This window comes from Zootoca vivipara, chromosome Z2 (assembly GCF_965207765.1).
Source record: "Zootoca vivipara chromosome Z2, rZooViv2.hap1.1, whole genome shotgun sequence".
NCBI lineage: Eukaryota > Metazoa > Chordata > Lepidosauria > Squamata > Lacertidae > Zootoca > Zootoca vivipara.
The window spans coordinates 48,978,134-49,005,094 of record NC_142585.1 but is presented as its reverse complement, the minus strand read 5'-3'; the positions used below and the strand labels follow the sequence as shown (position 1 = coordinate 49,005,094).

Genomic DNA, 26,961 nt, shown 5'->3' with positions numbered 1-26,961 from the left:
TGCCAGCTCTCTCCGGAGAAAGGAACTGCTCTCGCTAGCTGAGGCTTTCAAGCTCACTCGTCTCCTGTGTTGTTTTAAAGCAGGCAAATTGCCATTGCTGAGAAGAACAAGAACAGCCTGTGTCTTAATGGAGCTTATAACTGACCCCAAGGCAAGTATGTTGATTATTCTACCCTCTCACTGAAATGGCTTGGAATAAGCTCAGGCCCCCACACACCGTCAGACTGTTGGCCCGTCTAGCCCAGTACTCCGTTGTTCCCCCACATCTCGGGCCCATTACCTGCCCCCTGTTCAAGGGTTGAACCTGGGGACTTCTGCATGTAAAGCAGGTGTCCTGTGACACAGCTATGCCCCCCACCACGAGGGTGTTCCCAGTCAGCCTTAAAAGAACACATGGATGGGCATTGCTCTCTAGCTGTTCTGTGGACCATTGGTGTCAATGAGTTTTGTTTTGTTTTTGGTCACTGCCTACAGCTTGACTGGAACATGGCACCTATGCCCCATTTAGTTCAGTGCAAGATCAAGTAAAGTCAGGCGCTGAGCTGCCCGGAGGGAGTGATGATGCATAAGCAGTAAACCAGAACACAGAAAAAACAGCGTCTCAAAATAAATTACAAGTTTATTAAAGTGGAATAGAATTCTGTGGATTAGCTGGACTAAATACAATGGGTTTTTTTATTTAAATCTTATTTAAGATATATCTCTTCCACCTCTTAAAAAGGTGAAGTACACCTAAAATCATTTGCACATTCACGATGGGATGGGGTCCGTCTATGTAACAAACAGGGTGGACCAGATAACAAACACAGCAAGGCTTCGTTCTTTTCTTCTTCTTTGGCAGGGGAAGAGAAGGAAGGCAGTCAGCTTTAAAGCAGCTGCATGGGAAAAGGGAATAGGCCAAGTCTTGGAAGCTCCTCCACCCTGCAGCTCCTGTACCAAACGGGGGAGTAAACACAGCAGCAACTCAGCATCTAGGCATGAGGTTTGGTGGCTGGAAGATCTGGCCTTCACTTCCTATCAGTTTGCAGCAAGTTGCCAACTAGACTCCTGGTTGTTCTTTCTCCTGTTCGGAGGAGGAGGGTGGGCAGCTCGCGTTTCCCCTCCTTTAAGACATTGGAGGAAGAACTGGCAATATTCATCAGCAGCATTTCACAGTAAGACATGTTCCTATTCACAACACTGTACCCATAACCCACCTGCCTACTCATAACCATGGAAGATTAAACATGGAATGTTTGCAGACCTGTGGCATTGCAGAGTGAGAAAAATGACAATACACTTTTTTTTTTGGAAGTGCTTTGAAAAAAAGAGAGAATGAAGAGGATTTGGCTTTTGTGGGGAGCTGTGAATATTCTGCATGTGAGGGGAGTGAGAATTCAGGATTCTGCACCAGCAAAAGCCGCATTCTGCAGGTGCAGCTCATTTGTTCTGCTGTTACGTCTCTGGGTGGAGGCCCAGGAGTCGGACAGCGTGTTCCAGCACGGTAGGTTGCTCAGTGCCAAAAAGACTCCACCTTGTGCCTGGCTACCTGCATGTTACCAAGGGATACATCAGCACCTGTCTACCAGCTTCTGCCTCCTTCCTAGAGAAAGCGCTCGCCTCCAGCTCCTAGACCCACTCGCCCCCTCTTTACCCTTGGGTGCAGCAGGCCCCAGTGCAAAGTTTAAGCGTTGGCCTTCCCGAGACGGGGCAACTTTTCAGCTTTAGAATATGGCTTTTAAATTCCAGGGTGCACTTGGGTGAGGAGAGTGGGGAACAGGAACACCACAGTATTCTAAATTGTACACACAAACACGCACACATAAATCTTTCTCGGACTAATGTTCCAGTACTGCCCAGGGCAGGCAGGGTCATGTGGCTTGTGACTGCTTTTCTGCTGCCACTCGGGAGACACTGCCCTACAACCAGGAAGACAGGCTTCAGGTAAAACAACTGGCACCCAGTGCCTTCCTCTGAAAACCCATGGTTTCAGCAGCAAAATTTGGAGTTATTAATCCTTATCAATTATATCGCACTTTTTATCTCCGAGATCCTAACCACCATCCTTCAAGGTAGAGCTGCTGCAATCCATGCACTTTTGCAGGGAAACCTGAGGCTGAGACTATACCTAGCAGTGGTGAGACTTGAACTGGATCACTACCTGCAGGCTCTTGTCCACTGCGCTGCTCCAGCTATTAAGTCAGAACCCAAACCTCAGTCTCTGGAAACTTGCTTTTTGATTGGAAAGTCTTATGACAAGTTGTTGTTGTGCATCTCTTGTCATGGGCAAAGCGAGTCCACCACCACCAACACGTGCCAGATTTGATATGGCTCGCAAAAGACACTCTGAACTGATGTCACAATTCTAAAAAAGAAAAGACAAGTAGGATCTACCAAGAACATCATTCATTGCAGGAAATTCTCATGTGCCAGTCCAAGCTCTGCTCTCTTATTCATTCCGACGTCGATGCCACAGGGCATCTTCCCACTAATTTGTTACCCTTGATATTTAAAGAATTTGTTCCAGCTCAAAAACAGTGACTAAGTGGTTACAAGACAGGCCTGACAGAACATACTACTGAGAAAAGCAAAAAGCAACAGAGGCTGGGAATTCCACGGCAGGCAATGAAAATTATTGGGTGACTAGAGAGGATTGTTTCCAGCACCCTCTCCACCCCTCCAATCTGGGATTCCTCTTCTGGAGCTTGGGATTCAGTGGGAGGAGGAGGAGGAGGAGGTGGTGAAGGAGGTGGAAGAAATAATGGCTAACAAACTATAAGGGAGAGGTGGTGCTGTGCAAGCATAAGCAAAAACAAAAACTGCAGACAAGACATTTCTGAAACATGTACCCTGAATTCCACATGAAGCCACAGCAAGGGCAAATGAAAGGGTAGCACATGCAACAGACCCAGGAAATGCCCCCGCTCCTTGGTTGACCTAAACTCAGGTTATTGCACAAGGCCCTTCACCACTCTGCGCTAACCCTGGAGGTGGCCAGCAAGATGATGAACACGAAGCAGGAGCATCAGAGCCAGAATACTGCCAAAGAGCCCCTACTGCCTCAAGCTAAGCTTTCCCCTTAGCAAGAGCTTTCAAGACCTCAAAACCCCATTAGGTTATTTAATACATTTGCACTTAATACATTAGGTTTACTCCATGACCTGTATTTAAAAAGCCACCACAGCATTTTCTTATCAAGCCTACTGTTTCAGGCTAACATTCTCTTTGAGACACCCAATGAGGTCAGGGGAATCGATACATCCTCTGTGCTAACCCATTTCCTAACAGTCACAATCATTACCATTCTCTTTCGGACTTCACCATAGAAACTGGACCCTGGAAGCAACTGCTTTCTAGCTGTGTTTGCCAAACAAGAACCCTCTTTTCCAGCAAAGGCCCAGCTGAGCCATCACACAGCGAAGGAAAGAACAGCAAGCCTGCTTATTTCAGGCATGGGTTCCAATCCAGGGGAGGAAATGGCAACGACCTCACACATTTATTCAGGACTCCTGGAGCTTCAGGAAGCAGCTTTCAGTTGGAATACCTGAGCTGAAACATTAACTATACATCTATAAACTTCTGCACAGATAACCCTTTTTTAAGAATGTAAAATTTCTTTTTCACATTGTCTTCCTGCATTTCTGCAAATAAGTTAAGAAATATAGAGAGTGACACACCTAGAAGTGTACACAACCCTCCACCCAAACCAGCAGCCTTAGCGCTTAAACTGCCCCACAGTTCTCAACGGTACGAGCATCACAAGATTATTCAGAGTGCCATGAAGATGTCGCCACTGGTAACACTGCTAAAAAGGGTCAGCTTTTTTTGTGTGGCCAGCAGCAGAGCCTTCTGGCTTGGAATGTAAGTGGGAAATCAGCAAACGGCACCAGCAACAAGGATTCTAAATCTGGGATGGATGAGGGTGCCTATCTCTTTCTGTTCCCTCTACCAGACAGACATGGCACAGGCTCATACAGTGGAACGATGCTGTAAAGTGAGAGCTTATTGGCATTCCCAAATGAGTCTCCTCTCACCAGGACGTTCCTTCGGACATCAATATGAAATCTAAGGCTTGGTGGATCTCACCGGGTCAAATAAATGCCATTCCCCGTTTCTCCTCTCAAAGGTCTCGTGCTCCAGGCAGGATTCAGCACTGCACTTCATTGCTTGCCCAACCAAGTCTTTGTGGACGGAGAGATAAGACGCAAGGGTAGTGTGTCGGGGTGTGTGTGTCTGGAGCTCCCCTTCCGTAAACCTTTCTGACGTGCTGCCAGCAAAAAAAATGAACCCACAAAACTCTGCACACCTCCCTTCAGACCCCAACAAGCTGGGAGACGATCAAGACCGGGAATGGTTGGTGCCTCCATCTTTCATTTTATGCTGATGGCCAAATTGGAAGAGGGTGAGCTTCTGTGTTGAAGACATACTTGTCGAGGTTTATCAGGTCCACATCATCGGAGAAGAGCAGGAAAAGGTACTTGAGCGTTTCCCCGAGGAAAAAGCTCTCCATCTTGTCTCTTGGCTCCGGGTTGCTGGTGCTCTGGACATTGTTGATGGAGGTGTAGCCGCCAGTCGGGACCTGGGCAGAAGGATCCCAAGAAAACAAAGCTAAGCATGGGACTGCTCCTTGCCTAGAGCAGTGTTTCCCAACCTTGTGCCTCCAGCTGTTTTCGGACTATAATTCCCATCATTCCTGACCACTGGTCTTGCTAGCTAGGGATGATGGGAGTTGTAGTCCCAAAACATCTGGAGGCACAAGGTTGGGAAACACTGGCCTAGAGCCATTTGGTTATTGCTTGGCAAATGTAATGACACACACACCTGCACCAGCCATTCCCCACCCCCCTCCACATTAGGTTTCCAAATCCCATGTTTTCTATGTCATGAGGAAAAGTGGGGGAGGGTTGTGCCCAGGAGGACACCCTCCAAGAACATCACCTTTCCTGCATTGCCTGGTGTTATCATTCTTGCATATGACTGCCTTGAATGTTCTAAGCCAGCCTTCTTCCACCTGATGTCTGCCAAGCGTTTCAGACTTCAACTCACTGTGCTGGAGGCTAATGGGAGTTGCGGCCTAAAACGTCTGAAGGACACCAGGTTGGTAGAGGCTGGCCTGGACAGCTCACACAAAAAAATGAGATATAATCTTTAAAAACAAACACCTTAAGAGCATCCCTACTGGATCATACCAAAGAACACATCAAGTCCAACCACTTGCTTCCAACAGGGGCCAGCCAGTTGCCTCTAGGTCAAGTCCTCAAGCAGGGCATAAAGACAACTGGTTTCCCCTGCTGTTGCTCCTCAGCAAGTGGTCTTCAGAGCTATGCTGCCTCTGAACATGGAGGCTTCATTTAGCCACTATGACTAATAGCCACTGGATTCCTTATGCACATGCACACACCCTTTGAAGTTAATTAATCTCAAGGCATTCGCATTTTGTGGCAGCAGATTTCACAAATCAGCTGTGCATTGTGTGAAGATATGGACCAAGGCTGCCCAAGACCTTCCAAAGCGCACCCCAGAGATCCACTTTACCCGTGTGTATTTATTGAAGCTCTGCAATATCTCCCAGCCCCAATCCTGGTACTTCTTATCACCAGTGAATCGATACAGGTAGAAAAGGCTCTCCACTGTCTCAGGGCGCAGAAGATTGTGCCTGTCCGCTGCCTGGGGTAGGGAAAAAAAAAGAATTAAAGAAGAAAGGGGCCATTTATACCCTGAGAGATATGTGTGTGTTAGGGTGATGACTTTTTTACAACCTCATTTCTCTGTATCATAATTTGATGAGCTTTCATTAAAGATTAGATAAAATCTTACTTTCAAAGAGATTTGAGACAAAAAACCTCACGCACAAAATTATTTTAAAAATTTAATCATTTTTTGACCATTTTTGAAGTCACTGTAGGCAGATATAAAATTGAACCCAAGCTTTAGAGTCACATATATACAACATTATATAGGGTCATCAAACACACAATGAAGCTTTTTTTAGCTGCAGTAACAGTATAGACGCCGCTAGAGGGCGATCCTTTGCTACCTCTCCTGTAGGTTCTTTTCCCAGCATGTCCGGCAGGGTCTGCTAGCTGAGCTTTGAGGTCCCAAAAAGGGGCTTTTACCTTGCACAGGTGTGACATTTGTATAGCGTATGTTGCTAAGAACGCTCCCCATTGTGGAATGTGGTGTTGTGTCCAAATTTGATACGGAATATATATAGAATTGTTAATACAATTTTATGAAATGGTAAAATGGCATACAAAAAAATTAAAAACGGTTTGTGCGTGACCTTTTTAAATATTTCAATGGAATATACCTCATGTTAGTCATTAATAGGCAAAAGTTCATCCCTTGTGCTACAGGAAATAATTTTTGAGGATTTTGTTTTTTAAAAAAGTCATCACCCTAGTATGTGTGTTGGCCTCTCCTTCCTCCATTTTACCATAATCCTTACTTTTCTTGATCCAAAATGTTTGCAATATACCTACTGAGCAGGTCTGTTTTTATATATAATGTATATATGCATGCCAGAGTATACATCCCTAATAGGTGTTTGTAGTACACAACAGCTTGCTTATTTATTTTCTTAAGTTATTCTTCTTATTACATTTGTTGCTTCATAACATTGATAACATCTAGATGTCTTTTAATAAATAGGAAAACAATGTGAATGCAAAGAAGTCCGGAAGCCACAAAAGCGAAACTCAGTTGCACCCCTGACACAGAGCTAAGAATCACAAGGCCCAGGTGATACCAGCTAACCGTTCGTTGAATAGAAAGCTTCTCATGGCACTAAAACACCACAAAGATGGTGCCAGGCAAGCTGCCCAGGGAAGACTCTTCCAAAGGCCTTCCCATGAAGTTGCACAGTTGCCAAGATACCCAAAGCTACAAATTGGGACTCTCGGGTAGGTGGTCTTTAACCTCTCAGTTTTAGACCTCCGCACACACACACCCCAAAAAAACCCAATATCGGAATAATACATGTAGCCTTATCAGCTAGTAAAGGGTCCTTTGGTTGCCCCAAGCAGGACAGAGATAGTCAAAACGACACCAGGTTGAGTTTCAGAGAAAGAGTTTTAATCTCTACATATAGAGAGACTCAAGGTGGTCCTCCACGACAGAGTGAGGCAACACAAATTGCAAAGCTTTCTTATACCCTTCTTTTGGGCTCTTTCCCCCTCCTCTGTAAGAGTGCGCACGCAAGGGGTCACGCATGCAAGGGGGTGTGCGTATCTTCCTGTGTCCGGTTGTTCTCATAAACACACATTACGCCATGTGCGTAAACACATGCTGACTAATGCTGCCCCGGTGCCTGCCTCAAGCAGCCTTGGCTTATCTTGCCTGTTCTGCGCATCAGACTGCGCGTCAGACAAAGCCAGCCATCATCCAGCCTTGAGCTGGGCATCCTGTTCCTTTTTGCTTTGCCCTTTGACACACTTTGGTGCAGAGACACAGAGGCACTGGAAAGCATTCTAAGCAAGACACCCCAGGGCTACAGCCATACAGTCAGAATTCATACAATGCAGGCAATGCAAACTATAGGATCAGATCTAGCTCAATAATACAATTTGCAAATCACTCTCTACATACAGTTGTAAAGACAGACGGAACACCTGGACCAACAGTCAAACCTTGTATGTTGGTGCATCTGTCCCACTCGTGCCTGTAACAGCAGCGACCAGAGGCTGGGCGGCTGTGTCCCTGCCTCAGGTTGCTTCTGCCGTACTTGGAAGTGGAGGTGCTGGGGGTGGGCCTTGGGCCTGTAAGCCTTGCTGGGGTGGAGAAATGGGAGAGTGGAAACTTTGCTGAAGACAAGAGGACACAGCAGTCCTGCTGCTTAAAAAGGGAAGGGGGTCCGTGGAGGAAAAGACTGTTAGATTAACTCAGGGCTGAGACCCCCCACCCCCTGAGTTGCTCACCTTTATCTCCACATCCTTCCGGTCCTTTTGGGCATGCATGTTGAAGTGGACAATCTCTGGGCTCAGGCCCGTCTCAACTTGCGCGTACATCTGGTAGCAGGTTTCTGCCAGCTCCACTGCCAAGGCCATGTGGTCCGCGGGGAGCCCATTGTGGGCACCGAGAGCCAGGGCTCCGGGCAAGAAGCAGACCAGGTGATCCTGCTCAGGAAACAGATGGCAAGAGTTAAGGAAGAACCAAATCTCTCTATAAGAGTTTTCAACGTCTATGCGTACGCACGCGGGGGGGGGGGGGGGCTTCTCTGGCAATTTGTCTGCAAGGAGCCCTGGAACAGAACCAGAGGGTGTTGAAAAGGGTTCTTGGGCATGTGCACCATTGGAATGGAATAATGGGCAGGTCCACCAGCTCCCTGCATTTCAATGTGGGATTTTTTATTTTTTATTTTTACTATATATACTGCTTTTCTGACAGTGCACTTGGGGGTGGAAATTAAAAAATAAAGGCTTATGATCTTAATAGAGACAACCCAGAATGAAACAAGGATGGGGAGGTAAGAGGAAGAATGCTGCCAGACATGAGCTGAAGATTGCACCCTAGGACACAGACGGCAGCCGTTCCCTGTGGCTGTGCAATGGACAACTGAGGAGTGGAAACCCAACAGTTTTCATGGGAGCTACTCCTTGAATGAACAGCGAAATGTTTTTTTAGGTGCCCCAGAGCCTAGAAAAAGACAGATCTACAACACTAAGAGGGCACCCACCAAAATGTGGTAGTGCATTGACAAATTCAGCTAGTTTTATCCACTGGAATTAAGATTTTGTTTGGGGAATAGGAAGGAAAAAAATTGGCTAGCAGTCCACATACACTCAGAACCAGATCCCATTGTATTCATTGGAGATCATAGTCAAGAAAGGATGTACAGGATTGCTGCCCAACTTTCATGAAAAAAGAGGAGAGGTGCAAGTCAAAGACCAGGACACCCTTACAGATAAAAACAGGTGAAGTCTGGTGGTTCAGGGAGGAGCAAAATGGAACTAGGAATCAGCCCTCTTTACAGAACAGAGTGGTCAAGAGAAAACAATGTTAACAAATAGCTCTCCCAGCCGTGGAAAGGAAGCCCACCATTTTAGCGCTGAAGCGGCCATGAGCAAGTTCACCAACAAAAGTCAGTCTCCTTGGTTGCGATTTCCGGAGAAGGTGCATCTTCACCCCCTCGACACCCTTCACGTAATCTTCCAAAAGCCTGACAATTATAAACACACACACATCAGGAGGGCTTGGTTTTTTAAGCACTGTGACTGCTGTCAGCAGACAAGATACTACCCAGAGCTCTTTCACACTTGCAGCCTGTGTGACATTCACATTTACCTTGTGTGTGTCAAACTGTGAATGAACTGTCACAGGTCATAGAGCAAAATGGTTTTTTTCAGAAGAGAAAAAAACATTAGGACAGCCTTATTCAAACTGGCACCCTCCCAGATCCTACAACTTCCATCAGCCCCAGCTGCACTACCACCTGCTCTAGTGTCATACAGTCATGCTGGCTGGGGGTGATGGGAGCTGTAGTCCAAAGCATCTGAAGGGCACCAGGATAGGGAAGTCTGGTTTAGGAGGATCGTGAAATGCCTGGGGGAGTGGGCAGATTTCCAACATGCTGTTGCGTTTCCATCCAGGTCACTCAATATTCTTCCTCCATATGGAGGGCACAGATCTTCAACAGGTCCCTTGATGCCCACCTATTCCCCACTTCCAGCAAGGTTCAATGTAATCTGGAGTTTTTTTAAAAAAAAGAAATGAGGAGGCGATGGAGGGAAAGTAAAAAGGACTTACTCGTTTTCCTTCTTCCCTCCCTGGATCCATTGCTTGAGCAGGTACTCATAGTAGCTGTCTGCTCGGGCTCCAAGAGTATAGACCCCCAAGTGGGTAAACTGCCCACTGTTGGTGTTGATGAACATAGGCACCAAGCCGTCGTTCTTGCCAGCAAGGGTGTGGACATGTCTCATCACCCCATCCACTGCTTTCTACATGTACAAACAAGGGAGACTCATTTGTACGCTTACACAACCCCCACCCCCAGGGAAACGTACAAAAACAGATGGAATGGGTTTCAAATGTTGATTTCTCAGAGGCAAGCAAAAATGCCAGAACAGCCTTCCTGGACCAGGCCAAGGATCCATGCTGCCCAGCACCCTGCTTCCAACGGTGGCCGGCCACGTGCCTCTCTCTCAGTGGCCGCAAGACTTCCTGGGCAACAGTCCCCTCCGGTTGCCCGTTCTCAGAATCCAATAGTTCGAGGTATACCAGATCTAAACAAGAAGGCCTTCATTTGCTAGCTGGGCTAATAGGCATGGGCAAGCCTGTTCTCCATGCTCATTTATTTCTCTATTAACTTGCCAAAAGAGAAACTAATTTACACTGCATTTTAATAGAACCTTAAATCCTGCTGCATTGGTTACTGGAAATACTGGGGGTGGTTTGGAATCATTGGGATCATATCAGACAATTCTCTCTCCAACCCCTCCCCCCCATCTGTTCCATTCTGGATGTCTTAGTTTAAGTGCCTGAGTCCATATAGCATAGGAATGATATACGTCCCAGAAGCTATTTATATCCACTTCTGGCGTGCAAAAGTCAGGATGGCATGGATGAACATTCCCATTTTCTGGCAAGGGGTGGAAGGGGGCGGGGCTAGATGGCCAATGGTCACCCTCTGCATGCCATCAGAAAAGGAAGGAGAGAAGAGCTCACCAACAGCTATACCTGAAATTTCTCTTCCCCAGTAAGGCGTGAAAGCTCCCTGAACTCCAGCTGGATGCTGGTCACCTCTGCCACGGTGCTATCAGATGTCCAGCGAGGAGGATGCGCTGTGCCCCGGCCAATGTTGACATCCGAAAATGGAATCTTTGATGGGGTGTTGAAGGCCGGCATGAGCCTGCTGCCAATATCTTTCTGAACAGTCAAGAATATGTAATATTGGCAGGGTGGCATGGGAGAAGAGACAGGAGGAGAAGAGAGAACAGCCAATATCATTTTATTATTCACCGTAAGCAAAAACCATTTTGATGAATTACAGAACTGTAGGGTTAGAAGGTACTCAAAGGGTCATCTAGTCCAACCCAATGCAATGCAGGAATAAGCTAAATTGGCAGCTAAATCGGTCTGCAAGGCATTGCTATGTTGCCACTGGACTTGGGATTGCCACCTGGATGCGAGTGCTTCATTGAGTTTGTTTGCCTGGTGCAGGTTCAAACTTGCTATTCTACAAGCCACCCGAGTTGGTTTGCTGTATGTACCAAAGGGGAATATTTCCAGCCATGCATTCAGTTAACAGGGCTGTCATCAGCCAGGCCCACTGGACCTCACTGTCACACCTCACAAGTAAGGAAGGCCCCCATGCAATACAGATATAGAGGTATAGTAGTCATGGGAGACTTCAACTTCCCCAATATCTGTTGGAACTAAATTCTGCCACGAATGAAAGGTTCACCAAATTCCTCCATTGCATCACTGACAATTTCATTTCCCAGAAGGTGGAAGAAGCAACAAGGGGACAATCTATTCTGGACCTGGTCCTCACCAACAGGAAGGAACTGATCAACAAAGTGGAAACTTGGGAGGAAGTGATTATGTCTTCCTGGGTTCCAGGATACAGAGGCAAAGGAAAGCGGAGTCTAGTTGGACATGCACTCTGGACTTTCAGAAGGCCAATTTTGAAAAGCTGAAGGAGCTACTGGGTGAGATCCCATGGTCAGAAATACTCAAAGAGAAGGGAGACCAAGATGGATAGGAGTTTCTAAATGGAGAAATATAGAAGGCCCAAATGCAGACAGTACCAACAAGAAAGAAAGTGGGAGCCAAAGCTAGCACTGACTTGCTGGGGTCCAAGGAGCTACTTCAGAAGGGCCTAAGGGCTCATGCCTGACATTTTGGAACAGACCCACACCCCCGCTATATTGCACAATATTACCAAGGGCTCTTGACATTTCCATCAGTTTCAAACACAGCTTGCCTTTAAACATGGAGCGGAGCGGGGGGGGGGTAGGGGGAGAGGGTAGCCATTCAAGAAGCATAAGTCAACAACTCTTTCAGGGATATCAAAGAAGCTAAGTGGTTTGCTGCATCCAAGCTCAGCAACCAAACAGAATATCATTTACTTGATAGCTGGATCTGCCATGGGTGGGCTGCTTTGAAGTGTCACTGAGAGGAGAAAAGGCAAAGCAGTATTCCCCAGACTCAGATATTGGGCTGTAGCTCCCATCGTGCCTGACCACTGGCCGTTTCAGTCCACAACATCTGGAGGGCACCAGATTGGGGGAGGCTGCCCTTGAGGGTCTCCCTCATGACATCCAAAGCACACAAAAGGATTTCTCCAATACTTGGATTTGCAGAGCCATTTATCAGCAGCTGTCCTGGTTCTAACCGGACTGAGAACTCGAACTCAAGAGTACAGTCTCTGCCAATATCTTCAATGCTCAAATTAGTGTGGTACAAAACAGGGTTCAAAGAAACAACAGGGGCTGTGTCTGGCTAAGCAAATGAAGACAAGCACACACACAACCCAGGTCCCGTTATGTGGGATTTTCACTGTTACAATTTTTTTACATTAACATACACCAAATACAATACATTAAACATTGACTTCCCTTCCCCCCCATTCCATGGCTCCTTTTAACTGTCCCTTGCTGTTTCATATTCTATTCACTCTGTATCCTATTTTATCTAATTTATCTCAACATAATTTATAGTGCTGAAATCTAATCCTGCTAATGTTTGAATTTGCTTACAATTATTCTTCATATATTCAACAAACATTTTCCAGTCTTCCTTGAATACCCTTTCTTCCTGATGAGTGCCTAACTTCTCCTAAGAGGATGAGCTGAAGCGGACTCTGGTGGTACAGGAGGTGTCAGGATCAGAGGCAAAACTGGCACTGGAGCTGGGGGTTGTAGAGTGGACGCAGCACTCCGAGGTGATGCAGGAAGGGGACAGAGCAGAGTGCTGGGAGGCTACATCACTGGGACCCTTCCCAAGATTGGATTCCAGGCTCTCAAGGCCAGGGTAAAGCCTGTCTCCCCAGGGTCACCACAGGCAGCTCCTCCAACACCCCAATCCTCTCTACAATGTGTCTATGGGACTCATGACAAGGTGGCAGGGGTGGGTATGGAAAGCATCCAATTAGACAATGGAAACAGATACTGGTTTTAAACTGGCTGCCCTCAGTTTTCAACTTCAGAGGGCTGCTACTTTCTCAAGAGTTCCAGAAACGTCCAGACATTATTGTGGGGATTCGGTGGCAGCAGCGGCAAGGGGTGTGTGTGTGTGTTGGTTGTTGTTGGACTGCAAGATCGCAGGGTTACTTACAGCTTTTTCTAGGAAGAGGCTGTCCCCCGAGAGGTGGTAAGTGCTCAACAGGCCCCCAAGGATCCGAATGGCGCTCTCAAACAGGTTGACATCCACATTCTTATTGAAGTTGAGGTCCGTGGCAACCCACTTCCTTGCTTCTTTGAACTCTGCGTTGGGGAAGGGAGTCAAGAGCTTGTCAAAGCAAACCCTGCGCCAAGGTTTTCTGGGCTGCTGGGGAAGGGAAAACTCAGGAAAGCCCACCACCCCCACCCTCATTCTTAAGGCCACATCTCCTGGATGCCAGGTAAAAAAGAACAGCCTCCCAAGCTGCTGGACACAGGTTTCCTTCGTTGGCCTAGGAGCGGGAGAAGCTGCCTTTATGCCCAGTCAGGAAATGCGTTCATCTAGTCCAGTGCTGCCTACTCTAACTGGCAGCAGCTCTCCAGCTTTTCATGCAGAAAAGTGTATTTGCCATCACTTGTCGCGTGGACCCTTTTAACTGGAGATGATGCCAGTGCCTTCTGCATCTATCTGCACAGTGTGCTCTGCTGCAGGTACGGCCCCTGCCCAATATAGCTCTCTACCATTCATGCATGTGGAAGTGGGGGGGGGTTAGGGGGCAGGTGAAGCTCTCCATAGAAGACACGGTCAACCTGGGGTTGGGGGCCCAAACTAAATCCCCTCCCCCCGAACTCACACACAAAAGACAAAAAAGAAAATCTTCTGCAGCTACAGCAAAGCGTGCTAATATTCAAGGCAATGCGCCACCTCTGGCAGAAAGGTTCTTGCTCCTCAGATAACACTGGCGGAGCGAGAGAAACAATGAAGTGGAGGGCATTGCCTCACTCTGCACGTGCCCATTTGACCACTCTGATCTGCAGATCTGCCACTGTTGTAGGTGCCACATAAGACCTGTTCTGCAGCTGCAATAAATCATTCTTTTGGCACAGCAATACCTGCTCTTTGGAACTCCCTGCCTATTGGCAATGGGCAAGTGCCTTCACTGTATTTTTTCTGGCACCAGCTTAAAACATTTTTGTTTGAGCAAGCCTATCAAGACACATAAAAGCTGGCATGTTTTCATAGAATCATAGAGTTGGAAGAGACCGCAAGGGCCATCCAGTCCAACCCCCTGCCAAGCAGGAAACACCATCAAAGCATTCTTGACATATGCCTGTCAAGCCTCTGCTTAAAGACCTCCAAAGAAGGAGACTCCACCACACTCCTTGGCAGCAAATTCCACTGCCGAACAGCTCTTACTGTCAGGAAGTTCTTCCTGATGTTGAGGTGGAATCTTCTTTCTTGAAGTTTGAATCCATTGCTCCGTGTCCGCTTCTCTGGAGCAGCAGAAAACAACCTTTCTCCCTCCTCCATATGACATCCTTTCATATATTTGAACATGGCTATCATATCACCCCTCAACCTTCTCTTCTCCAGGCTAAACATACCCAGCTCCCTAAGCCGTTCCTCATAAGGCATTGTTTCCAGGCCTTTGACCATTTTGGTTGCCCTCTTCTGGACACGTTCAAGCTTGTCAGTATCCTTCTTGAACTGTGGTGCCCAGAACTGGACACAGTACTCCAGGTGAGGTCCGGCCAGAGCAGAATACAGTGGTACTATTACTTCCCTTGATCTAGATGCTATACTCCTATTGATGCAGCCCAGAATTGCATTGGCTTTTTTAGCTGCTGCATCACACTCTTTTATATCTCTTCTTTTTGTTTACTGACTTTGCTTTTATAATTGCTTTTCATTATTTGCTTTTAATTGTCTTACTGTTGATTTTAACACTTCCCATAAACCACTCAAGAGGTTCTGCCACGATGAAGTGGCATAGACATTTGGCAAAATAAATCAAGTAAATGAGGCCAAGTGAAAAAGCTGACATGGGAGAAATGGGGCAGACCTTCTTTCAAGCCCATGATCCACATGGTGTCCAGGGCATCAATGAGTGTTAGGCCAAGGCCAAACCATTCGCTGAACGACTTAGAGATGGGCTTCAGCTCGTCGTGGCCCCAGGCGAACTCCTTGTAGCCTTTCCAAGCGTGGCGGAATGCTTCTATCACTGCCATCTGGCGCTCATTGAGAGGTACTAAAATCAGAAAGCAAAAGAACTCAACTCTAGGACACAGGAACTTAGCTGCTGGGACCAGCTCTCTGGGTTCTGTTTAGGCAAGGGCCCCTTCTGACATTGCATGATTTGCCTACTCTAGTCAACTATCAAACCATTCCCCCCCCCCATTTATGAAACTTATTAGTTAAGCTTATAGTTAACACTGTTATTATTTATAAGGCAATTTATTTCTTTGCTCTTTCATAAGTGTTTTGTTAGACAATATACTAATGTATTATATAATCCCCTTATTTATTTTCTTCCCTTATGGTTGTGTGTGTATTTATTTATTTATTTATTTATTTATTTATTTATTTATTTATTTATACTGTAAGTTGTTTGGAGACCTTCAGGTGACAAGTGACTAATAAGTTTAATAAATTGGGGGGGGGGCTAACAACTCAACAACTCAGAATGTGAAACTATGGATTGAAGTTGGCTTACAAACACTGGCTTGTGCTAACCATGATCTCCCATTAATTTTTGAATGCAATGTACTGGCATGAACCTGGTTTTCTTTCCAGCACACCTCCCTATTAGGCAGGGTTGCTTTGTCTGTCCACAAGACTGATCCTAGTTTGTTCCAACAAACCATGGCTAAAACAAAACCAAAGATGAGCATTAAAAAAGGTTAAAATAAACCATATTTGAATGTTAGATGCTGCCATACTGTCTGAAAGAAATGGCAGGCAGGAAGGAAGCTTGAGCCCCCACCTTCACTAATATGTCAGATAAATTATAGAATGGAAATTGAAAAGTGTTTGAGAAGGACTGAGCTAGTGAAGGTTGGAATGTGAAGGCTGTGTTCACAACAGAACCGTGAGAGAAGGACAAAGTAGCACATAAGCAGGAACTTGTTATTATAAACTGTTGTAGGAGAAGAGATAAGGAAGTTAGAAGCCTGTTGCCATCTCTTGTAGAAGTTAGAAGGTGAAAGTTATTACCATATATGAACAGACCTGACCCTTTGCTTGTAACTGTATACATGCTTGTGCTTTTTTCATCTTTGGTGTGCCACCCTCCTCACTACTTGCTGGGTGAGGTTGTGTGATGCCTCGGCCCTGCAACACCTAAATAAACACCCTGTTTTACTGACGACTGGCATCTGGATTCTATTGGCTGTTCCAAGCAGCCCAGGGTATCAGGCTTGAACCTTGATATTTCCCCAACAGAGTCTCTGAACCCACAGGCATGTCTGTTTCAGACATCAGTAACCAGCAACTGCCTGCATGGCAGGAATAAGCTATGACCTCACCAGAGATGGGGGTTCCCCTTGACTCATTACCTGGCTCTTTAGTATCTTCGGATTCCACAGGCAAGGGCCTGTCTGGTTCCTTTATTTTGTTGGAAGGAGGTTCTGTGCCGTGGTCCGGCTCAATGACTGCTCCTCTCCAGCTGCAAAAAGAGAACTATTCAAGGAATACTGGCTGGTGTCTGCTGTCACAGCAACGTCAGAAAGATGCACAGCAGAGGCTCAATGAAGGATTGGGGTTGCTGCATCCCCAAAGATAGCTGCTCCCCTTTTCCTAGGGCTGCAGATTTCTCCGCACAAAAGTCTCTTAAATGGTTCTCCCTTACTGCACCTTATGCCCAGAAGACTCCCAGGTCCTCTGTGTGCCAGCCTCTAGCTTATCCTTACAGTCTCAGAACTTAACCTTCAGCTGAACTGAAGCCCAGACATCTGTCACTAAATGTTTTCCATGTTAGCTTCACATCTCTATTCCTGCTGCTCCTGCGCTTGTCTCTCCTAAAGGGTCGAAATGTGTGCTATAACTTTCTTGCAACCAAGCAAGGCTCCTCCAGCCAACTACCTGATGACGGACTTCTCCGTTTTTTGTTCTTTACCAGCCTGGCCAGCTTCTCCCTCCTCCTTGGCTGCTTCATCTTGGGAGTTCAATCTCGAGTCTCTCCATGGTGGCCTGATCTGTAGGTTAGGAGGTCCCCGCCGGACAGGAAGCTGCTTCGGAGGTTTCTAAGGAAATGGAGCAGAGGAAGAAAATGACTTCCCACCATGTCTAATCCTCTTTTTAATCCATCCAAGGTGGCGGGAAGTACTTCCTCATGTGGGAGCTGGTTCCAAAGTTTAACTATGTGCTGCGTGAAAAAGTACTTTATTTTCTCTTCCTCAGTCTTCCAACATTCAGCTTCACTGGATGTCCATGAGTTCCAGTGTTATGGGAGGAGAAAAAACTTTTCTGTATCCCGTTTCTCCATGCCATGCATCATTTTATGGGAGGAAAAAACTCTGTATCCCGTTTCTCCATGCCATGCATCATTTTATAAACTTTCATCATGTCACCTCTTACTCATCTTTTCAAAAGGAAGCATTACTAAAGGAAGTCAAAAATAAAACCCACATTTTAAACAGCACAATTAGCCAAATAATAAAATATTATCACACGCTTAGATACAGAGGGTGCTTGCTGTGTTTTAGGCTGCTACCCCCAACCCTCTAAATTCCAAAAAAGATATTGGGAAGAGAATTACTTGAAGTGAAAAATCCCCCAGATTGGCATCAGCGTTTTGTGGAATCGGGAGAACTGCCTGATTTGCTGGCTTCAACCCAGGGATCTCCATATAAGTCTTCTGTTCCTCTGAAGCTCTGCTGGTTAGGCCTGAAAAGAGAAATTAACTGCAGTGAATGCCGCCTGATGCAACATAATGAAATGAACGTCCAAGACTCCTGGTAAAATCTCACCCAGTTAAACATGTTTACATGCTGGCTTCAGGCTTACCAGAACAATAAACAAAACCATGGAAACCAAATCATTGTGCCCTGTCCAATGTATCTTGCTCCCACAACAAAAATCACCCACCAAGAAGAACTGGCATAATTTCTTTTTTTCGTTACATATTAGCCCAAAGAGCTGAGACAGGGTTTGATCTTTTGATTCATTCATTATTACAGTCAAGGCTGGTGACAGGGCAGCAGGTGCAGCTGGAGCCTGGCAGTCCAGAGGGGGTCCTGACTAATTGGCACATGTTTTATGTAACGTATTAACAAAATATGTATTTCATCTTCAATGCACGCACAATTCCAAAATAATAGCTTGCAAATGTGTGCCGTGAACTAAGCATCAACAGCAAGTTGGCTCCGTCAGTAGAGCAAGAGACTCTTAATCTAATGGTTGTGAGTTCAAGCCTGCACTGCAGGGGGCTGGACTAGATGACCCTTGTGGCCCCTTCCAATTCTATGATTCTCCCCCCCCCATTTCATTTTCATTTTACACTTGAAACAATAACAACTTTTCAAATAAAAGAAATACACAATTGATATTAATTCCCCTTCCCCCCCTTCCATGGTGCATTTTATTACTTACTTTTCCACTACATATTATAATTTCTCCCTATATCTTATCTTGCTCATCTTCATATCTCAGTATTTTTTTTACTGCTGAATTCATTCTGTTACTGTTAACTTCTTAATATGTTTACAATATGTCTCTAAATATTCCATAAAACATTTCCAATCTTCCTCAAATAGTTTTTTATCCTGATCTCTTATTTTGTTTGCCAGTCTTGCCATTTCTATATATTCTATTAACTTTGTCTGCCATTCTTCCTTCGTTGGTAGTTTATCTTCCCTTTATCTCTGAGCAGACACCATCCATGCAGTTGTAGTAGCATACATAAAAAGAGATTTGTGATCCCTGGGTATATTTACATCTGTTATACCTAAAAGAAAAGCTTCTGGGGTTTTAAACATTTTTTTTCAACTCATCATTTCCCAGAAGTTTTTAACCTTTTCACATGTCCACCATATGTGATCAAATGTGCCGTCTTTTTCTTTACATTTCCAACAACTCTCAGCTTCAGTTTTATACATCTTAGCTAATTTAGGTAAAGGTAAAGGTAAAGGGGCCCCTGACCATCAGGTCCAGTCGTGTCCGACTCTGGGGTTGCGGCGCTCATCTCGCTCTATAGGCTGAGGGAGCCGGTGTTTGTCCGCAGACAGCTTCCGGGTCATGTGGCCAGCATGACAAAGCTGCTTCTGGCGAACCAGAGCAGCACACGGAAACGCCGTTTACCTTCCCGCCAGAGCGGTCCCTATTTATCTACTTGCACTTTGACGTGCTTTCGAACTGCTAGGTGGGCAGGAGCTGGGACCGAGCAACGGGAGCTCACCCCGTTGCAGGGATTCGAACTGCCGACCTTCTGATCAGCAAGCCCTAGACTATGTGGTTTAACCCACAGCGCCACCTGGGTCCCCTCTTGGCGTTAAATACCACCTATAGATCATTTTCATATGGTTTTCCTTCAGTGTGTAACATGCAGTAAATTATAGATCTTTTTTCCATAATTTCTCCCAGGCACTCATTTCTATATTATGCCCTTTATTCCTTGCCCAATGGATCATATATATTTTTACCCATTTTACCAATTCATTTTTTACCAATTGATCTTTTGTCTCCCACTCTAATAGTAGTTTATACATTTTAGAAATTATTTTTCTTTACTATCAATAATCTCTCTTTCAAATTGTGAACTTTGGGTCGAAAAACCCCTTTTTTTGTCCAGTTTTAACACATCATTTATTTGATGATACTGTAACCAATCCATCACCACTTGTCCAAGTCCCTCCTTTTTAAAATCTTACTACTTCTGAAAAGTCAAAGAGTTCTCTATAAGTTGTCCTTCCATGTTACGCCAACGATTCTATGATTTCTGAGTATTTCCAAACGTCTACGAACATTCGCCTCTATGCTTTGACAATATGACAGCACAGTCTCATCTTACAATGTGGTCACATTTGTAGGTTTTCGTAAGTGAACACCATGTGAATACAATGAAGTACAAGTTGAATGTTTCAAGTGTTTGACTAGTTCAGCAACGATCGTGTAGATGCTTATATGCTTATACTACTGATATAAGTCATTAGGATCTTAACTTTCTCAGCAGCAAACAAATATCATTTTTTTATTAATACCCAAATGAGATCATGAATTTGTTTTACATCCCATGTAAATACTTTTTAGCCCTTGCTTAGGGAGGTGGGGGGGGGATTTTCACCGTGGTCTAAACTTGCATTCAGCACCTCTGATTACAGTAACACAAAAGAAGCAGAACAGCCTCTGAAAATACCGTAAGCAAAGATGCCCTTAATTTTTCTCCAGTGGTTGCTGCTTTAAAACTGGCCTCCCACCAATAAAGGGCCTCTTCCTTTTGCTTACAGGACCCTCTCTGTGTATAGAACTTTCCAAACCTGTCCTGAATTTAGGATGAAAGCTTTAGTTGCTTTTTAAAAATTACAAATTACAAATCTGAAACCTTACTAAGCTGCAGAAAATCTAAGTAAGTGAAATAGACCTACTTTTCCAGGGTTCGGACATGTTTGCGTAAGTGATGACTCCGCAGACAGCCAAAAAGGCAAACAGGAAGAGGATCAAGCTCCGCTGGAGGCGGGACAGCTGCTTCCATTTCTGAGATTGAAACAATACACCAAGAAATCAGAAATGCAAATATAAAACTGTGCTATTTATATAGCAATATATAAATAATGCCCAAAACTCACAAGTCTAAATCAGAAAAGAACCCTAGCTCCTGACATGAATGCATTGACACCACAATGTTTTCACAAGCTGCACTAAACACTTCCCAGTTTGTATCTCCCTTTTCACTCTACACAGAAAAGCAAGGATGCATCTCTGAAGCAATTATGTAGACAGTGATCCTTTACCACATATGAAACTTTACAATAAGGGTGGGCAGACTTCAGCTTTGCTGAATCCACTTTGCTTTTTTACTGAAACCCCAAGATCGAAGCAAATCTTGGGGAAAAAAAGCAAATCTTGGAATGAAAGAATTCTGAGCCCGGGAACTTCTTATGAGCACCCGAACTGAGCAGAGCACACAGCCCTTCTACATAAAATATCCACTCTGGGTTCCCGCCTCCCTAGTTTTCAGTATTCAGCAATATTTGGAATAAATTTGTTGATGCCATTGTTAGGAACACAGGATCTTCCAACATTCAGTGAGCATTATAATAAAGGAAGAAAAACTTTTCTCTATCCACTTTCTTCATACCAAGCATCATTTTATAAACTTCTATCTTGCCACCTCTTATTCGCCTTTTTTCTAAATTAAGAAGTCCCAAATGTATCGGAAAGTCACTCCACTCCCAACTGATAATTTTGGTTGCCCTCCAACTCTACAATAACATTTTTGTGGTAAGGCAACCAGAACTGTACACAGTAAATTTTTAAGCAACTGGGAGTGAGAAATCATTATTGATGTTCTTCAGATTACCCAGAGATCTAGTAGTGGATCCCAATCTACCTACAGCTCCTGACTTATTTTCTGCCCACTCTGCTCTATAGTATAAAACAGTACACACACACACACACACACACCCTTAAAGCCTGAAATTTAACTGTTTGGGAGAGGGGAAGGGAGGGGAAAGGAACAAACAGCAAGCAAAAACACAACTTAAAATGTGCTGTGACTGTGGAGAGAAAGTTAGAGCAGAAGAGCAGTCCTGCTGGCTCGGACTGACCAATCCAACACTCGGTTCCAACAGAGGCCAGCCCCTCTAGCACTCCCTCCCTCTAGCACTCAAGAGGCACACTGCCTCTGAACATGGAGGTTCTATGCAGCCACCCTAGCTATCCCATTAAGGAGGGATTAGAAAGGAGAGAGATGGCACCACGGACTGAATTGTATTATAAGGTTTATAAAGGGAAGCAACATGAACCTTCCTTGTCTCACGCGCCTCCACAATTGCCCTGATTTCACAGCACTTGGGCACCTCCCTCTCTTTGTCAGCATCTTGCCTAAAACGAAAACAAAAAATGCCAGAGATTCCTCTTACATACAGCACAGCTCATGAGATCTGGATCAAGGCCGCTTCTTGACTTTTTCATGGCTCGACAGCAGCAGCTGTCGGAGGAAAACGCAGAGACGGTTCTCTGCTCAAGGTTTCTTTCTCAAAAAGGACGCTGCCGGGGCTAGTGCCACCTTTCTGTTTCCTGTTGCACCCGAGGTCTGTCTTTTGTTATTGTGATGATTCAGTGGGGAGAGAAAGGCACCCTGCCCACACCTTGAAGGTACAGCACCTGCTGCCAGCATCATGAACTGATGCAAGTTGCTTTGGGGAAGAAATGTTGGTCTGAAAATCAAGGGGAGGGGGGAAGAACAAGTGGGAGGAAAGGCTATCAATGATTACTAATTGTGATGGCTGTATTGAGCCACCAGATTTCAGAGGCAGCATGGCTCTGAGTATCAGTTGCTAGGAAGCAACAATGGGAGAGGGGGGTTATATTTATCCCTCACATGTGGGCTTTCTATTGGGCAACTGGCTGGCTACTGGGGGGAAAGGATGCTTGACCTGACAGGCCCCCTCTGGCCTGATTGAATTATCAGAAGAACATAGGAGGAGCTGGGCTGGAACGCCTGTATTCAGAATACTAGATACTAGCAGCACCAAACTTGGGGGGTGGGTGCCTTTAAGGCTTCCTCCAAGCCTTCCAGTGGGGGGGGTCATCTGGTTGACCACTGAAGAAAGAAGGATCCTGGAACTCCAAGGACCTTTGTTCACATAATTATCTTTAAAAGCTGAAATGAACCCAGAAGGGGCAGGAGTCTATTAATCTAAACTGTAAACTCCAGGTTTGTTCTCAAAACATGTTGGAATTGAGATTCTTATAAATTATTACTAATGGTCCAGTTTTCTGCACCTATGGGACTCTTCCTGTTCTTTTTATAACCCTGCCCTTTGAAGGAACAAAGGTAAACACACCAACATTTACTATCCGTAATATTACCCTTAAAAACCCCAATCAACCATTATAACAAAACAACAAACAACAACAACTCAGGAAAACTCAGCAGTGGCCAGAGGATTGGAGTAAAGAGGGAACAAGATTTTTAAAGCTAGATTGCTTTTAAGTCTAAAAAGCCTGGGGAAACATTATGGCTTTTGCCTGATACTGAAAGGCAAACAAAGTAAGTGCCTGCTGGCCTTCTCCGGGGTGGGCATTCCACCATTGGGGCACCACCACTGGAAAGGGCCTCTCTCTCTCTTCCAGCTGGCCACGCAACTCAACCTCACCTTTTTCTTGTGGTCTTTATTTTATGCTCTTAATTAATGTACAATATACTTCAAGAAAGCACTGCTAATAACAAGGCCAGTGGAAGTGATGATATTCCACATGAAATATTAAAAATTTTAAAAGATGATACTGTTAAGGTGCTACACTCAATATGCCAGCAAGTTTGGAAAACTCAGCAATGGCCAGAGGATTGGAGAAGATCAGTCTACATCCCAATCCCCAAGAAGGGCAGTGCCAAAGAGTGCTCCAACTACCACACAATTGCGCTCATTTCTCACGCTAGCAAGGTTACGCTTAAAATTCTACAAGGCAGGCTTAGGCAGTATGTGGACCGAGAACTCCCAGAAGTGCAAGCTGGATTTCGAAGGTGCAGAGGAACCAAAGACCAAATTGCAAACATGTGCTGGATTATGGAGAAAGCTAGAGAGTTCCAGAAAAACGTCTACTTCTGCTTCATTGACTACGCAAAAGCATTGTCAACCACAGCAAACTATGGCAAGTTCTTAAAGAAATGGGAGTGCCTGATCACCTCATCTGTCTCCTGAGAAATCTATGTGGGACAAGAAGCTACAGTTAGAACTGGATATGGAACAACTGAAAAAATTGGGAAAGGAGTACGACAAGGTTGTATATTGTCTCCCTGCTTATTTAACTTATATGCAGAATTCATCATGCGAAAGGCTAGACTGGATGAATCCCAAGTCGGAATTAAGATTGCCGGAAGAAATATCAACAACCTCAGATATGCAGATGACACAACCTTGATGGCAGAAAGTGAGGAGGAATTAAAGAACTTTTGAATGAGGGTGAAAGAGGAGAGCGCAAAATATGGTCTGAAGCTCAACATCAAAAAAACTAAGATCATGGCCACTGGTCCCATCACCTCCTGGCAAATAGAAGGGGAAGAAATGGAGGCAGTGAGAGTTTTTACTTTCTTGGTTTCCATGATCACTGCAGATGGTGACAGCAGTCACAAAATTAAAAGACGTCTGCTTCTTGGGAGAAAAGCAATGACAAACCTAGACAGCATCTTAAAAAGCAGAGACATCACCTTGCCAACAAAGGTCCATATAGTTAAAGCTATGATTTTCCCAGTAGTGATGTATGGAAGTGAGAGCTGGACCATAAAGAAGAATGATTGCCAAAGAATTGATGCTTTTGAATAATGGTGCTGGAGGAGACTTGAGAGTCCCATGGACTGCAAGAAGATCAAACCTATCCATTCTGAAGGAAATCAGCTGAGTGCTAATTGGAAGGACAGATCCCAATACTTTGGCCACCTCACGAGAAGAGAAAACTCCCTGGAAAAGACCCTGATGTTGGGAAAGAGAAGGAGAAGGGGACGACAGAGGATGAGATGGTTGGACGGTGTTCTCGAAGCTACCAACATGAGTTTGACCAAACTGCTGGAGGCAGTGGAAGACAGGAGTGCTGGCGTGCTGTGGTCCATGGGTTCACAAAGAGTCAGACACGACTAAACGACAACAACAACAACAATAATAAAAATAATAAAATAGCATCACAAACGGGGGGGGAAGGAGAGCAAGCAGAATCCACCCCAGCACCTCCCCCAGCTGCACTGTCCCACACCCTTTCCCCACAAGGTGATTGAGAGCTGGTGCTGATGTAGTGTTTAGGACGTCAAGCTAGGATCTCAGAGACCAAGGTTCAAACCCCGACTCACTCATGAAGCTCACTGGGTGGCTATGGGACAGTCACTGCATCTTGGTCTAACCTACCCCACAGGGTTGCTGTGGGGATTAAATGAGGGAGTGGATCACACTGCATGCTTTACTATGGTACTCAGAACCATGTGCCTTGAGCTTCTTGGAGGAGAAGGTGGGATATGAAAGCAATCAATCATTCAGTAATTCTACAACAATACCCAATGATTCAGAAAAGAGAGGCAGAAATCCAACCGGTGCAGCTAATGCAACCATTGCAGACTGCAGGGAAGGGATCAGAGGAAGTTACTGCATTTCTCACCTGGCCCTTCAACTAAATCTCAATCTCAAGGGCTGTCAAGTGGAAGAGAGAACAAACTTGTTTTCTCCAGCTCCAGAGGGGAGGACTTGAACCCGACCAAACCTCAGGAAGAACTTTCTGTGACAGTAACAGCTGTTCGACAGTAGAACGGTCTCCCTCGGGAGGTGGTGGACTCTGGGTGGTCATCTGTCCTGGATGCCGAGATTCCTGCGCTGCAGGGGGCCGGGCTGGATAACCCTCGGGGTCCCTCCATTTGGATTGGATTGGTGAGGTCGAAGGGGGACAGTAACCACCCTCAGGACTGTGGCTACGCAATGCCCACCCTCGGGGCTTCCTGGCTTTCCAAGGCTTAACGCACGTACGCATGCGCCCTGCGCGGCACTTCCCACCCCGGCCTGAAGAGGGCAGAGCGCTGCGGCCCTTACTGCCTCTCCAGCAGAGGGCGCCGCTCAGCCTCTCTACGCACCCCCCACCAGCCCCTCTCTATGGCTTCTCCCCTCACCCGCCAGCAGGAGCGCCTCCGCCAGGCCTTGCTGTTGTTGTAGCCGCCGCTGGCGGCGGCCGCCGCTGCGTCGAGCGCCCCGCCGGGGCTGAGGGTCACGGTGATGAAGTCCCGCCTGGTGGAGGGTGGCAGTGGCGTCGAAGAGGAGGCGGCGGAGGAGTACATGTCGGCGCAGGCAGTGGCCCCTCAGGATCCGCGGGCCGCTCCTCCGCCGGCTGCCATGTTTTGGTTTTTTTCTCGCATCCGCCGAGCCCGTAGAGATGAAGGCGCAGAGCGGCCGCTTCCGCGTCTGCGCTCTACTTCCCTCGTTCCTGGGTGGGTGGGGAGGAAAACTCTATGGTTCGCTCCTTAGCAACAGCGCCCAGCGACAGCCTGGAAACAAGGCCGCGGAGCCTTTCTCTGTTCCCCTGCGATGAAAGGGTTAAAAGTGGGCCCGCCAGCAAAAGACTATTTGCCATGGCCCATAAATCACAGGCGTCTTTTTAAAAAGGACATTGCTGCTTTGCGTCATGCCCGCTGGAGGCCTTGTTGTATTTATTGCCATTTTATATGCCGTGCTCCGCTCCCCACCCCAGAGGATCTCAGTGGGGTGGGCGTGGGTCTCCCTCTCGCCGCTTGGTCATCACAACAACCCTGTGAGGTAGGCTCCGCCGAGAGAGTCAGTGCCTGGCCTGAGTGGGGAGTGAGCCCTGGTCTCTCCGAGGTCTGTCTGGTCTCTCCAGGGCACTCTTGACCACTGCACCAAACTAGTTTACGGAGAGATGAAAGGTGCGTGAATATTTTTAAAATAAAAGTAAATGCAACATGGATTCATCTGCTTGTCTTTTGAAACTTTTATTTCGTGGAATTGTAACAGCTGGAAGGGACCCTGGAGGTCATCCAGGCCAGCCCCCTGCAATCTCAGCTATTTTATTATATGCCTGCTACTAAAAAGTGCCTGAGGCAACTTGCAACAGGAAAGTGCTTTTAATTATATATATCTCAGAAAACTCCCCACATGTTGATAGGACTGCAAACCTCAAAATGGGATTTTGGATCAGACTGCTTGCTTTAATAGGGCACTCAGCACTTTATGT

At 45.9% G+C, this 26,961-nt stretch overlaps 1 protein-coding gene across 3 annotated transcripts; it reads right to left on the bottom strand.

The window, feature by feature from the left end:
• Positions 1-601: 601 nt before the first annotated feature.
• On the bottom strand, positions 602-26,177 carry MAN1B1 (mannosidase alpha class 1B member 1). 3 transcript variants are annotated; one of them, XM_088665353.1, is made up of 14 exons: positions 25,886-26,137; positions 22,158-22,454; positions 20,661-20,769; positions 17,837-17,964; positions 17,161-17,321; positions 16,635-16,744; positions 15,143-15,328; positions 13,255-13,403; positions 10,654-10,842; positions 9,724-9,914; positions 9,016-9,136; positions 7,896-8,093; positions 5,515-5,646; positions 602-4,558 (listed from the first exon to the last, which is right to left on the bottom strand). In XM_088665353.1, exons 3-14 carry the CDS (start codon positions 20,677-20,679, stop codon positions 4,355-4,357), a joined length of 1,788 nt encoding a protein of 595 aa, XP_088521479.1. In that variant the 5' UTR covers positions 20,680-20,769; positions 22,158-22,454; positions 25,886-26,137; the 3' UTR covers positions 602-4,354. The 3 variants fall into 3 exon arrangements, with proteins under 3 accessions (XP_088521479.1, XP_088521478.1, XP_034968786.3); XM_088665352.1 differs by having other exon boundaries at positions 22,162-22,454; positions 25,886-26,133; XM_035112895.3 differs by lacking the exon at positions 22,158-22,454 and having other exon boundaries at positions 25,886-26,177.
• Between the last annotated feature and the right edge of the window lie 784 nt (positions 26,178-26,961).

Excerpts from the sequence above, each read along its gene's own strand:
- MAN1B1 (XM_035112895.3), bottom strand. The coding sequence starts at position 26,050 with ATGTACTCCTCCGCCGCCTCCTCTTCGACGCCACTGCCACCCTCCACC. Across the intron at positions 17,965-20,660 it reads CATGTCCGAACCCTGGAAAA|GCCTAACCAGCAGAGCTTCA; the intron begins GTAGGTCTATTT and ends TTCTCTTTTCAG. Across the intron at positions 16,745-17,160 it reads ACGGAGAAGTCCGTCATCAG|CTGGAGAGGAGCAGTCATTG; the intron begins GTAGTTGGCTGG and ends CTCTTTTTGCAG.